The 14,970-nt window shown below is 39.6% G+C and overlaps 1 protein-coding gene across 1 annotated transcript; it reads left to right on the top strand.

The window, feature by feature from the left end:
• The first annotated feature begins 3,090 nt into the window (after window positions 1–3,090).
• On the top strand, window positions 3,091–14,323 carry Gm40892 (predicted gene, 40892). Its single transcript, XM_030247051.1, has 4 exons — window positions 3,091–3,138; window positions 5,582–6,427; window positions 6,880–7,083; window positions 12,158–14,323. The coding sequence occupies exons 1-4, from the start codon at window positions 3,091–3,093 to the stop codon at window positions 12,371–12,373; spliced, it is 1,314 nt and encodes a 437-aa protein (XP_030102911.1). The 3' UTR covers window positions 12,374–14,323.
• The last annotated feature ends 647 nt before the right edge of the window (window positions 14,324–14,970 follow it).

The raw sequence follows: 14,970 nt of genomic DNA, 5'->3' as shown, positions 1-14,970 counted from the left end.
TAGGACAAGGATAGCATTTTCTTCATTTTCTAGAATTGTGTTGTTCTGTCTAGGGCCTTCTAAATGTGCTCCTACGGTTGTTCTAGGGAACCAATATATTTTCTACAATTATCTTCTGAGTATTTACATGAGACAATTTTTTTTAGCATTCTTTTCATTCTTAGTCCTATTTTTATCCCCTAGAAGATCTGAAACTATTTTAATATTTTAGATGACTATTTCACATTTATTACCCTCATAGGTATCACAATTTGCCTTGGTCCATTTTGTACTATTATACAGAAATACAAGACTGGGAAACTTTTGAAGTTCTAATATTTCCTTTAAATTTGTAGCATTTATAAAATCCAAGATGAAGACACAATAGGATTGATTGTTATGAGACAACCTTCCTTTTCTGGATGAACAAAGTTAGATATTCACATGGTACAAGGTAGAAGAGAAAGACAAGCAGACTATCATAAGCCTCTCTAAAGGATCTGATCACCGCATAATAACTCATCTTACCCGGCATAACATTAGAAACAAAACTTTAAGAAAAAAAATTCAAAAAAGGACTCTTAAATAAAAATTATCTTAAGACCTGATTGATATGTGGTTGAGATTCCAAGAAGCAAGAAAATTTAGAAACAAGATGAGTTTTATATTTAACAAAATTCTATTATCAGAAAATATAAATTGAGATGACAATATGACTTAACAACAGCATATAAAAATGCCAATATTTTAACAATAATACTAAAATAAGAAAACATATAATATATATTGTATTTATACATATGTAATATATATACACATCCATATACAGTATGAAAATATTAACAAAGATTAAGTCATGTCGAAGAACACTTAGTTTTCATAATGGAAGCATGGTCACATACCCATTAAAAGTTAACCTTTTGTTATTTAATCTTCTCAAAAATTAAATTGCACATTAAAAGATAGTCTTTGAAGTTGAACATGGATTGAAGGACATAAGTGTATAAAATAGAGGAAAGTATGTCACTGAAATAATTGGAGGGTCTCTTAAATATTAGTACAGGTGTCTTTGGAAGATCGTATAACCTTTGTTGACTGACCTTGAACCTCATTTTAGAAGACAACGCTATATACACAAGCACAGTTTTATTTCAACATATAGGTACACTTTTGAGAGCATTCTGTATGTATTCAAGCCATGACTAAGATAAGAGAAGAGACCTTCAACTAATCTGGCTTCGGTTCAGGTGACTTCTATAGTTATATTGCATCTTAAGATTGTCTGGTACTACACACGTATTATAAAGTTAGGGGGAAAGAGAAATATCTTAACTGTATGATCAATAAATTAGTATTTTGAGTGGTTCAAAGGTCATGTGCTTGTTATTTAGAAATGATTACTCTCAAAAAAGGGATGGAATAGAAAATACCTTGAATTAATATTCTGGATCTAAATTAGTTCAAGGCAAACTAATCTAAAACTCATGTATATAGTTTTAAATAAATTATTCTCAGAATTATAGAATGTAAGAACAGATATATAGATGTTTATGATTCATCTCTATTTCTGTACATATTTATGATAATTTATAAATCATCCACAAATGGAGTTACAAAATATTTATCAAGGAAAATATGCAGGTCTATATTTTATTGCATATTTCAAAAGCTGTAAATCTCCAAGTGGCTCCAGAGAGCAACATTAGACTATACTATGTTTATAATACAGTATTATTAAAAAGTCATCAGTTGGCAAGAGATAGCTGATATCAAGAAACCATTGCCACTTCAGGATAACAGCAGATATCTTTCCCTGCTGTCTACTCTCTATTATATGAGTGATTTTGCTTGTTATTGTGTGGATGACCAAGCAGATACAAGGAACAGCTTGGAATTTCTCTTTTCAAATATCACACTAATTTATTATTCACCACTGAAAAGAGCAACTCTTTCTAGCAGAAGCTAGAATAATTACTACACCCAAGAAACACTACTGCTTGCCGTAAAACCGAATAAAAATTGAACAGTGAAAAACATTAGCCTAATTATAAGATATCTAAGGCAAAGTATGTACTAGAGATAGGAACAGTTGTCCAAGGGTAAACAGCTTGCTGGTAAACTCAGCTAAGCATTGCTAGATATAAACAGCCTGCAGCAGGTAAGAGGAAATGGGACATGCTCATTGACTATAGAACTACTTGTATTCCAGAACCACAGCCTCACAATAGTGCCTCACACATAGGCCTCTATGTGTGTGTTTGTCTGTGTGTGTGTGTGTGTGGGGGGGCAATAACCTTCACCAGACAGGATGACATTGTCCCCACGTAAATGTGTTTAATCTTTTGTGTCTAAATATCATATCCTAGTATACTGAGGCTAATGTGTTTCATTCAAGTGATATGATTGACTCATCGCTCTCAATGATTTACACAAGGAAAAACAACTCCTTCTTTATAGCTTCTTAAAGTGATACAATTCAGTGAACTTTAAATTACAAGCCATAGTCTAAGAAGTACATAAGAAGTGATAGCAACCTTTTAAAAAGCACCAACAAGGGAAAAGATGATTTGTCAGAGTTATTATTTGGATTATAAGCATCACTTTGAGACTCAAATGCTGAAGACTTGGTTCCAATCCACTGCTCTATAAGGAGAAGTTGAAAACTTGAAGTGAGGTCAATGTGACTGTTACCTTACAGAGAATATGGTGATCCCGGACTCTTCCTGTTTATTCTTTTGCTTCTTGACCATGGGATGTCCAGTGTCTTTTAATATGTGGCATCACCACGATGCTGTTGTGTTTCTCCTTAGACCCCAAGGCAAAAGTATCAACAAAACATGCGTTGAAACCTCCACTAATAAACCAAAACTAAGCTTATTTCTAAGTTGATGATCTTAGGTAGTTTATCAGAGTAATGGAAAGATAATCTTAAATAACAGATAAATCTGAATGAATAAGGGTTAAAATAACAAATTAAAATTGAACTACAATAATAGTAGTAGGTTTGAGACCAGGAAGAATAGACATTTTTGATTTCATAAAATATCGTCAGACATATTACACTTATACCAACTTCCATTTTAAACAGTAGAATTTGGAAATTCTGGTACAATGGCTCTTTTGATAAAGGCGTTTGTTGCCAAGATCTATATGCTAGAAGTAAGAAGGAAGACAAACACAGGTTGTTCAACCGGAACTTTCGGAAGCCTGTGACTTGTTCACAGCATATTTGTTTTGTATGAATCAAACATGAATGAATGATATAGTTAAGAGTTCTTGTATTTCAATAGAAGGCAACTTCTGGGGCACGAGTGACTTGAATTTGAATGTCCTCCACAGGCTCTTCCTTTGAATGCATATTGCCTGGTAGGTAGTACCACACTTAGAAGCTATCCAATCCTTAGAAGAAATGGCCTGGTTGCTGGAATTAATTCATTAGCAGCAGGCCTTCGAAGTGTACAGTCTTTCTCCGAGTTTCTTCATTTCTCTGCTTCACCATGATAAAAAAAAAATTCTAGTTATCAGATTTCTGTCTCAAAAAATGCCTTCCCCCACTATTCTGAACTGAGAACGTCAAAGGCCATGAAGCATCATAAATCTTTCCTCCCATAAGTTGTTCCTGTCAGGTACTTTGCCACAGTGATGCAGAAATAACAAATGCTCACATAATGCAGACAAATTCTTGGCATGGTTGGCTAGTAATTTAGATTTTCAAAATACAGAGTTACTGGCAGTATGAACTTGATGCTAATCAATCACTAAAAATTGATCATTGGTCTCAATATCAAAGTAATATTGGAGAAGCTTTTAATTTCTTCTGCCTATTGTTTCATCTAAATAAAATATATTTGATGTAACTTACTGGAAATTTTCAATTATGAGCTCACATCTGGGGTATTTTGAAAATAATGTGGAATTAGACAGTGCTGTTATTTCTCAATGGAAGAAAACTTTTGAATACTTTAGAAGTTTTGACATCAAAACAATGGAATATATATAATCATAGCTTTGGTCTCATCGTCATCATCATCATCACCACCACCAATAATAACATCAGTTTCAAATCCTCCCTCCTATCATTATTCTATTGATAAGGAATTCTGTGGCGAAAACATGTCATGAGAACTCTATATGGCAAGACCCTTTCTTTCAATTTTCTCAGCTTGTTGAATTTTGCAACCATAGTATCAATCTTTTCAACACTAATTTCTCTTCTAGTTCCTTTCTACCCTAGCACCTCTACATCACCGTAATCTTGACAAAATTTTATTTGCAATTTGCAAAGCTTTGAATATAACCCAGGTTTTATATAGTCCCTCTAGTCATTCTGTCACAGGGCAATTTGAATCATTAAAGTTCTAGGAATAAGGCCAAAAGAAGATTACTAAGAGGCAGACCCCAACAGTATTGGAGTTTGCTTCTGGAAAAGTATGCAGTTTTCATTTGATTTGGTGCAAAGAACTATTTGAAAACACTTTAAATTATATCTCTCTCTCTCTCTCTAGTGGCAGTTTCTTATAAATGTGTTATGAATTAAAAAATCAGGTATGGATATCACGGGAAATTTTTCCTCTCTATCTGTGATTAATTCTTACTAAAGTCATCACAATGCAGTCTCATGAGAGACATTTGATGTCCAAATGCCTTTTTAAGAGACATTTCGGTCTTTACTCTTCAATCAAGATCCTCTTTTTAAAATCTCAAAATAAGTAGACTCAATCTGTAAAACACCTTGAAATTACTCTGAGATTCCAAGCCTTGTGAAATCAAAGAAATCTCAAGTATGCTCATCCTATCAATAATTTTGATCATTCTCTGAAATATAACTCGGGGCCCTCAAGATTATAAAATTGGTCCATTTATCTTGAGGCTAAGAAATTAATGAGGTGATACTTCGCCAAGCAATTTCAATTCAGAGGCAGAGCCTGACGGTGTGATTCATAATTGCCATTATTGCTGCTTGTTGCATTTACCTTTCTAGGAACGATGAATCTCGTTTTAATTTACTATAGTTGCATTTAACAGTATTGCAGTGCTGAATCACTGGGACAGATATTGCCATATCATCCACATATCATTGAAGCCTTGCTATTTTATTGATCAAAGCATGGTATAACTCTAAATGCTTTTAACAATTTTCATGTGGAATTACTCCATAATTAATTTTTATTGGTTGCAGTTATTGAGACAATTTGGCAGTCACAATATTAAATTCTTTACAGTCAAATTTTCTTTCATTTTGAATGCAACCCCATATGCTTGGGGTTATACTTAAGGAATCATTAATTAATGATAACACTAGAATTTATTATTTTTTATTGGTTGTTTTATTTACATTTCAAATGTTATCCCTGTTCCTGGTTTCCCCTCTGCAAACCCCCATCCCATCTCTCCACTGCTTTTATGAGGTTGCTCCCTCACCCATCCACCCATTCCAGCCTCACTGCCATAGCATTCCCCTACACTGGGGCATCAAGGTTCCACAGGGCCAAGGGCCTCTCCTTCCACTGACTCCAGACAAGGCCATCCTCTGTTACATGTGTTTCTGGAGACTTGGGTTCCTCCATGTGTATTCGTTGGTTGTTGGTTTAGTTCCTGGGAGCTCTGGAAATCTGATTATTTGCCGCGCCTGCAGCAGAAATGGTTGAACTCCCGAGAGTGTCCTACACTTAGGAGAGAAGCAGCCAAGGGGTTGTTTCCCACCAAGGACGACCCGTCTGCGTGCACGCGGATGAGCCCATCAGACAAAGACATACTCATTCTCTGCTGCAAACTTGGCATAGCTCTGCTTTGCCTGGGGCTATTGGGGGAAGTTGCGGTTCGTGCTCGCAGGGCTCTCACCCTTGACTCTTTTAATAGCTCTTCTGTGCAAGATTACAATCTAAACAATTCGGAGAACTCGACCTTCCTCCTGGGGCAAGGACCACAGCCAACTTCCTCTTACAAGCCACACCGATTTTATCCTTCAGAAATAGAAATAAGAATGCTTGCTAAAAATTATATTTTTACCAATAAGACCAATCCAATAGGTCGATTATTAATCACTATGTTAAGAAATGAATCGTTACCTTTTAGTACTATTTTTACTCAAATTCAAAGGTTAGAAATGGGAATAGAAAATAGAAAGAGACGCTCAACCGCAGTCAAAGAACAGGTGCAAGGACTATCGGCCACAGGCCTAGAAGTAAAAAAAGGAAAAAGGAGTGTGTTTGTCAAAATAGGAGACAGGTGGTGGCAACCAGGGACTTATAGGGGACCTTACATCTACAGACCAACAGATGCCCCGTTACCATATACAGGAAGATATGACTTAAATTTTAATAGGTGGGTCACAGTCAATGGCTATAAAGTGTTATACAGATCCCTCCCCTTTCGTGAAAGACTCGCCAGAGCTAGACCTCCTTGGTGTGTGTTAACTCAGGAAGAAAAAGACGACATGAAACAACAGGTACATGATTATATTTATCTAGGAACAGGAATGAACGTTTGGGGGAAGATTTTTCATTATACCAAGGAGGGGGCAGTGGCTAGACTATTAGAACATATTTCTGCAGATACTTTTGGCATGAGTTATAATGGATAATCTTTATGGGCCCAACCTTGCGGTTCCCAAGGTTTAAGTAAGTTCATGGTCACAAACTGTTCTTAAAACAAGGATGTGAGACAAGTGGTTTCCTGACTTGGTTTGGTATCAAATGTTTTGATCTAAGCTCTGAGTGTTCTAACCTTCTATGTTCTGTTGACATCTATCCAAGTCTTATGTAAATGCTTATGTAAACCATGATATAAAAGAGTGCTGATTTTTTGAGTAAACTTGCAACAGTCCTAACATTCACCTCTCGTGTGTTTGTGTCTGTTCGCCATCCCGTCTCCGCTCGTCACTTATCCTTCACTTTTCAGAGGGTCCCCCCGCAGACCCCGGTGACCCTCAGGTCGGCCGACTGCGGCAGCTGGCGCCCGAACAGGGACCCTCGGAGTAGTGACCCTTGTCTCTATTTCTACTATTTGGTGTTCGTCTTGTATTGTCTCTTTCTTGTCTGGCTATCATCACAAGAGCGGAACGGACTCACCACAGGGAGCTGCAGTCCCGCCTACGGAGAAGAGGTAGGTTACGGTGAGCCATTGGAAATGGGGGTCTCGGGCTCAAAAGGGCAGAAACTCTTTGTTTCTGTTTTACAAAGGCTCCTCTCAGAGAGGGGTCTTCATGTGAAAGAGAGCAGTGCAATAGAATTTTATCAGTTTCTAATAAAGGTTTCTCCTTGGTTTCCCGAAGAAGGAGGATTAAATTTAAAAGATTGGAAAAGGGTAGGAAGAGAAATGAAGAGGTACGCAGCGGAACATGGGACAGATAGCATACCAAAACAGGCTTACCCCATTTGGCTTCAGTTGAGAGAGATACTGACAGAGCAATCAGACTTGGTTTTGCTATCTGCAGAAGCCAAGTCTGTGACCGAAGAAGAATTAGAAGAAGGTTTAACCGGACTACTATCGACAAGTTCACAAGAAAAAACTTATGGGACCAGGGGAACAGCATATGCAGAAATAGATACAGAGGTAGACAAGCTGTCTGAACATATTTATGATGAACCATATGAAGAAAAAGAGAAGGCAGATAAAAATGAGGAAAAGGACCATGTTAGAAAAGTAAAGAAGGTAGTACAAAGAAAAGAAAATAGTAAGGGTAAAAGAAAAGAGAAGGATCAAAAGGCCTTTTTAGCCACAGATTGGAACGATGATGACCTATCCCCTGAGGATTGGGATGATTTGGAGGAACAAGCGGCACATTATCATGATGATGATGAGCTAATCCTTCCAGTAAAAAGGAAGGTGGTTAAGAAGAAACCTCAGGCACTTAGAAGGAAACCCCTGCCTCCGGTGGGTTTTGCAGGAGCGATGGCAGAGGCCAGGGAAAAGGGAGATTTGACTTTTACGTTTCCTGTAGTTTTTATGGGAGACAGTGATGATGATGATACGCCTGTTTGGGAACCGCTGCCATTAAAAACCTTAAAGGAATTACAATTGGCAGTTAAGACCATGGGACCATCTGCTCCATACACCTTGCAGGTGGTAGACATGGTAGCTAGTCAATGGCTTACCCCGAGTGATTGGCACCAAACAGCCAGAGCTACCTTATCCCCTGGGGATTATGTTTTATGGAGGACTGAATATGAAGAGAAAAGTAAAGAAACAGTACAAAAGGCCGCAGGCAAGCGAAAGGGCAAGGTCTCCCTTGACATGTTACTGGGGACTGGTCAGTTTCTGTCCCCTTCTTCTCAGATCAAATTATCTAAGGATGTCTTAAAAGATGTCACCACAAATGCTGTGTTAGCATGGAGAGCAATTCCGCCTCCTGGAGTTAAAAAGACTGTATTGGCAGGATTAAAACAAGGAAATGAAGAATCTTATGAGACTTTCATTTCAAGGCTTGAGGAAGCTGTTTATAGAATGATGCCAAGAGGAGAGGGGTCAGATATATTGATCAAACAATTGGCGTGGGAAAATGCAAATTCATTGTGTCAGGATCTCATCCGTCCAATACGCAAAACAGGAACTATACAGGATTACATTCGTGCTTGCTTAGATGCTTCTCCCGCAGTTGTTCAGGGTATGGCATATGCAGCAGCCATGAGAGGGCAAAAGTATTCTACTTTTGTAAAGCAAACATATGGTGGGGGAAAAGGAGGTCAAGGAGCAGAAGGGCCAGTTTGTTTTTCCTGTGGTAAGACAGGACATATCAAAAAAGACTGTAAGGAGGAGAAGGGCTCCAAAAGAGCCCCTCCTGGGCTCTGTCCCAGATGTAAGAAAGGCTACCACTGGAAGAGTGAATGTAAATCTAAATTTGACAAAGATGGGAATCCACTCCCTCCCTTGGAAACTAATGCTGAAAATTCAAAAAACTTGTAAAGGGGCAGTCCCCTAGCCCCACTCAAAAGGGGGATAAAATTAAGGACTCAGGATTAAATCCTGAAGCCCCACCTTTCACAATACATGATTTGCCTCGAGCCACCCCTGGAAGTGCAGGTTTAGACCTGTCGTCCCAGAAGGATTTGATCCTCTCTCTAGAAGATGGAGTATCGCTAGTACCCACCTTAGTGAAAGGTACCCTCCCTGAAGGGACCACTGGATTAATAATAGGTAGGAGTTCCAATTATAAAAAGGGACTTGAGGTTTTACCAGGGGTCATTGACTCCGATTTCCAAGGAGAAATCAAGGTTATGGTTAAGGCCGCAAAAAATGCGGTCATCATTCACAAAGGAGAAAAAATAGCACAACTACTGTTGCTGCCATATTTAAAATTGCCCAATCCTATAATCAAGGAAGAACGAGGCTCAGAAGGCTTCGGATCAACAAGTCATGTACATTGGGTGCAGGAAATAAGTGATTCTAGACCCATGCTTCATATTTACTTGAATGGAAGAAGATTCCTCGGTCTCTTAGATACCGGGGCAGATAAAACTTGCATAGCAGGTAAGGACTGGCCAGTTAATTGGCCCATTCACCAAACTGAAAATTCTCTCCAAGGTTTAGGCATGGCCTGTGGGGTGGCACGTAGTAGTCAGCCACTCCGCTGGCAACATGAGGATAAATCAGGGATTATACACCCTTTTGTAATCCCTACACTGCCTTTCACCTTATGGGGAAGAGACATTATGAAAGAGATAAAGGTCAGATTAATGACAGACTCACCAGATGAATCACAGGATTTATGATAGGGGCCATTGAGAGCAATCTCTTTGCAGACCAAATATCTTGGAAATCAGATCAGCCTGTATGGCTTAATCAATGGCCCCTTAAACAAGAAAAGTTACAGGCTTTGCAACAGTTAGTGACAGAACAATTACAATTGGGCCACCTAGAAGAGAGCAATAGCCCTTGGAATACACCTGTTTTTGTTATTAAAAAGAAGTCAGGAAAATGGAGACTGTTACAGGACCTACGTGCAGTTAATGCTACAATGCACGATATGGGAGCCTTACAACCAGGCTTGCCGTCTCCTGTGGCAGTCCCTAAAGGATGGGAAATAATCATAATAGATCTACAAGATTGTTTCTTTAATATAAAACTACATCCTGAAGATTGTAAAAGATTTGCTTTTAGTGTACCTTCTCCTAACTTCAAGAGGCCTTATCAAAGATTCCAATGGAAAGTCTTGCCCCAGGGTATGAAAAATAGCCCTACTTTATGTCAAAAATTTGTAGACAAAGCTATATTGACTGTAAGGGATAAATATCAAGACTCATATATTGTGCATTACATGGATGACATTCTTTTGGCACACCCATCAAGAGCCATTGTTGATGAGATACTTACTTCCATGATACAGGCCCTTAATGAACATGGCCTCGTAGTATCCGAAGAAAAGATTCAAAAATATGATAATCTCAAATATTTGGGAACCCATATACAGGGTGATGTGGTGTCTTATCAAAAGTTACAGATTAGAACAGATAAATTAAGAACCTTAAATGATTTCCAAAAGCTTCTAGGAAATATTAATTGGATACGTCCTTTCTTAAAATTAACAACGGGAGAGTTAAAACCTCTCTTTGAAATCCTTAATGGAGATTCTAATCCTATCTCAATAAGAAGACTTACTCCTGAGGCATGCAAAGCTCTTCAATTAGTAAATGAGAGACTATCTACTGCTCGGGTAAAGAGGCTAGATTTATCACAGCCTTGGTCTCTATGTATATTAAAGACTGAATACACCCCCACAGCATGCCTCTGGCAAAATGGAGTTATAGAATGGATACATTTGCCCCATATTTCACCAAAAGTGATTACTCCTTATGATATCTTTTGTACTCAACTTATTATTAAGGGCCGACACCGCTCTAAAGAATTATTTAGTAAAGATCCTGATTATATTGTTGTGCCCTATACCAAAGTTCAATTTGATCTCCTATTACAAGAAAAAGAGGATTGGCCTATCTCCTTATTGGGGTTCTTGGGAGAAGTTCAATTCCATCTTCCAAAAGACCCTCTGCTCACATTTACCCTACAAACTGCCATTATTTTTCCTCACATGACTTCTACCACACCACTAGAGAAAGGAATTGTGATTTTTACGGACGGTTCAGCAAATGGCCGTTCGGTAACATATATACAAGGAAGGGAGCCCATAATTAAAGAAAATACACAAAACACAGCCCAACAGGCTGAAATTGTGGCGGTCATTACAGCCTTTGAGGAAGTGAGTCAACCCTTTAATTTGTATACTGATTCTAAATATGTGACAGGGTTGTTTCCCGAAATCGAAACTGCAACTTTGTCACCCAGAACAAAAATTTACACAGAACTGAGACATTTACAAAGGTTAATCCACAAGAGACAAGAAAAATTTTACATTGGTCATATCAGAGGACACACTGGACTTCCCGGTCCTTTGGCACAGGGAAATGCCTATGCAGATTCTTTAACAAGAATTCTGACCGCTTTAGAGTCAGCTCAAGAAAGCCACGCACTACACCATCAAAATGCCGCGGCGCTTAGGTTTCAGTTTCACATCACTCGTGAACAAGCACGAGAAATAGTAAAATTATGTCCCAATTGCCCCGACTGGGGGCACGCGCCGCAATTAGGGGTAAACCCCAGGGGCCTTAAGCCCCGAGTTCTATGGCAAATGGATGTTACTCATGTCTCAGAATTTGGAAAATTAAAGTATGTACATGTGACAGTAGATACCTATTCTCATTTTACTTTTGCTACCGCCCGAACGGGCGAAGCAACCAAAGATGTGTTACAACACTTGGCTCAAAGCTTTGCATACATGGGCATTCCTCAAAAAATAAAAACAGATAATGCCCCTGCATATGTGTCCCGTTCAATACAGGAATTTTTGGCCAGATGGAAAATATCTCACGTCACGGGGATCCCTTACAATCCCCAAGGACAGGCCATTGTTGAACGAACACACCAAAATATAAAGGCACAGCTTAATAAACTTCAAAAGGCTGGAAAATACTATACACCCCACCATCTATTGGCACATGCTCTTTTTGTGCTGAATCATGTAAATATGGACAATCAAGGCCATACGGCGGCCAAAAGACATTGGGGTCCAATTTCAGCCGATCCAAAACCTATGGTTATGTGGAAAGATCTTCTCACAGGGTCCTGGAAAGGACCCGATGTCCTAATAACAGCCGGACGAGGCTATGCTTGTGTTTTTCCACAGGATGCCGAATCACCAATTTGGGTCCCCGACCGGTTCATCCGACCTTTCACTGAGCGGAAGGGATCGACGCCCACGACTAGCACTGCGGAGAAAACGCCGCCGCGAGATGAGAAGGATCACCAAGAAAGTCCGGAAAATGACCCTAGACCCCATCAAAGAAAAGACGGCTTGACAACAACTGCAGGCGTTGATCTCCGAAGCGGAGGAGGTTCTTAAAACCTCACAAACTCCCCAAACCTCTTTGACCTTATTTCTTGCTTTGTTGTCTGTCCTCGGCCCCTTGCCTGTGACCGGGGAAAGTTATTGGGCTTACCTACCTAAACCACCAATTCTCCATCCTGTGGGATGGGGAAGTACAGACCCCATTAGAGTTCTGACGAATCAAACCATGTATTTGGGGGGCTCGCCTGACTTTCACGGGTTTAGAAATATGTCTGGTAATGTACATTTTGAGGGGAAGTCTGATACACTCCCCATTTGCCTTTCCTTCTCCTTTTCTACCCCAACGGGCTGCTTTCAAGTAGATAAGCAAGTATTTCTTTCTGATACACCCACGGTTGATAATAATAAACCTGGGGGAAGGGGTGATAAAAGGCGTATGTGGGAACTTTGGTTGACTACTTTGGGGAACTCAGGGGCCAATACAAAACTGGTCCCTATAAAAAAGAAGTTGCCCCCCAAATATCCTCACTGCCAGATCGCCTTTAAGAAGGACGCCTTCTGGGAGGGAGACGAGTCTGCTCCTCCACGGTGGTTGCCTTGCGCCTTCCCTGACCAGGGGGTGAGTTTTTCTCCAAAAGGGGCCCTTGGGCTACTTTGGGATTTCTCCCTTCCATCGCCTAATATAGATCAGTCAGAACAAATTAAGAACAAAAAGGACCTATTTGGCAATTATACTCCCCCTGTCAATAAAGAAGTTCATCGATGGTATGAGGCAGGATGGGTAGAACCTACTTGGTTCTGGGAAAATTCTCCCAAAGATCCCAATGATAGAGACTTTACTGCTTTAGTTCCCCATACTGAATTGTTTCGCTTAGTTGCAGCCTCAAGACATCTTATTCTTAAAAGGCCAGGATTCCAGGAACATGAGATGATTTCAACGTCTGCCTGTGTTACTTATCCTTATGCCATATTATTAGGATTACCTCAATTAATAGATATAGAGAAAAGAGGATCTACTTTTCATATTTCCTGTTCCTCTTGTAGGTTAACTAATTGTTTAGATTCTTTTGCCTACGACTATGCAGCGATCATAGTCAAGAGGCCGCCATATGTGCTGCTACCTGTAGATATTGGTGATGAACCATGGTTTGATGATTCTGCCATTCAAACCTTTAGGTATGCCACAGATTTAATTCGCGCTAAGCGATTCGTCGCAGCCATTATCCTGGGCATATCTGCTTTGATTGCTATTATCACTTCCTTTGCTGTAGCTACCACTGCCTTAGTTAAGGAGATGCAAACTGCTACGTTTGTTAATAATCTTCATAGAAATATTACATTAGCCTTATCTGAACAAAGAATAATAGATTTAAAATTGGAAGCTAGACTTAATGCTTTAGAAGAAGTAGTTTTAGAGTTGGGACAAGATGTGGCGAATTTAAAAACCAGAATGTCCACTAGGTGTCATGCAAATTATGATTTTATCTGTGTCACACCTTTGCCATATAATGCTTCTGAGAGCTGAGAAAGAACCAGAGCTCATTTGTTGGGCATTTGGAATGACAATGAGATTTCATATAACATACAGGAGTTAACCAACCTGATTAGTGATATGAGCAAACAACATATTGACGCAGTGGACCTCAGTGGCTTGGCTCAGTCCTTTGCCAATGGAGTAAAGGCTTTAAATCCATTGGATTGGACACAATATTTCATTTTTATAGGAGTTGGAGCCCTGCTTTTGGTCATAGTACTTATGATTTTCCCCATTGTCTTCCAGTGCTTTGCGAAGAGCCTTGACCAGGTGCAGTCAGATCTTAACGTGCTTCTTTTAAAAAAGAAAAAAGGGGGAAATGCCGCGCCTGCAGCAGAAATGGTTGAACTCCCGAGAGTGTCCTACACTTAGGAGAGAAGCAGCCAAGGGGTTGTTTCCCACCAAGGACGACCCGTCTGCGTGCACGCGGATGAGCCCATCAGACAAAGACATACTCATTCTCTGCTGCAAACTTGGCATAGCTCTGCTTTGCCTGGGGCTATTGGGGGAAGTTGCGGTTCGTGCTCGCAGGGCTCTCACCCTTGACTCTTTTAATAGCTCTTCTGTGCAAGATTACAATCTAAACAATTCGGAGAACTCGACCTTCCTCCTGGGGCAAGGACCACAGCCAACTTCCTCTTACAAGCCACACCGATTTTATCCTTCAGAAATAGAAATAAGAATGCTTGCTAAAAATTATATTTTTACCAATAAGACCAATCCAATAGGTCGATTATTAATCACTATGTTAAGAAATGAATCGTTACCTTTTAGTACTATTTTTACTCAAATTCAAAGGTTAGAAATGGGAATAGAAAATAGAAAGAGACGCTCAACCGCAGTCAAAGAACAGGTGCAAGGACTATCGGCCACAGGCCTAGAAGTAAAAAAAGGAAAAAGGAGTGTGTTTGTCAAAATAGGAGACAGGTGGTGGCAACCAGGGACTTATAGGGGACCTTACATCTACAGACCAACAGATGCCCCGTTACCATATACAGGAAGATATGACTTAAATTTTAATAGGTGGGTCACAGTCAATGGCTATAAAGTGTTATACAGATCCCTCCCCTTTCGTGAAAGACTCGCCAGAGCTAGACCTCCTTGGTGTGTGTTAACT

The sequence above is a fragment of the Mus musculus genome, chromosome 12 (assembly GCF_000001635.26).
Source record: "Mus musculus strain C57BL/6J chromosome 12, GRCm38.p6 C57BL/6J".
Taxonomy (NCBI): Eukaryota; Metazoa; Chordata; class Mammalia; order Rodentia; family Muridae; genus Mus; species Mus musculus.
The sequence above is the reverse complement of the archived record's forward strand: the minus strand, read 5'-3'. Positions and strand labels throughout refer to the sequence as shown.

Bases quoted from the DNA above. Each gene is read 5' to 3' on its own strand.
- Gm40892 (XM_030247051.1), top strand. From the start codon at position 3,091: ATGGCTCTTTTGATAAAGGCGTTTGTTGCCAAGATCTATATGCTAGAA. The intron at 3,139-5,581 runs GTAAGAAGGAAG...AGTTCCTGGGAG, and splicing joins CCAAGATCTATATGCTAGAA to CTCTGGAAATCTGATTATTT. The intron at 7,084-12,157 runs GTAGGTTACGGT...GTTTTTCCACAG, and splicing joins GTCCCGCCTACGGAGAAGAG to GATGCCGAATCACCAATTTG.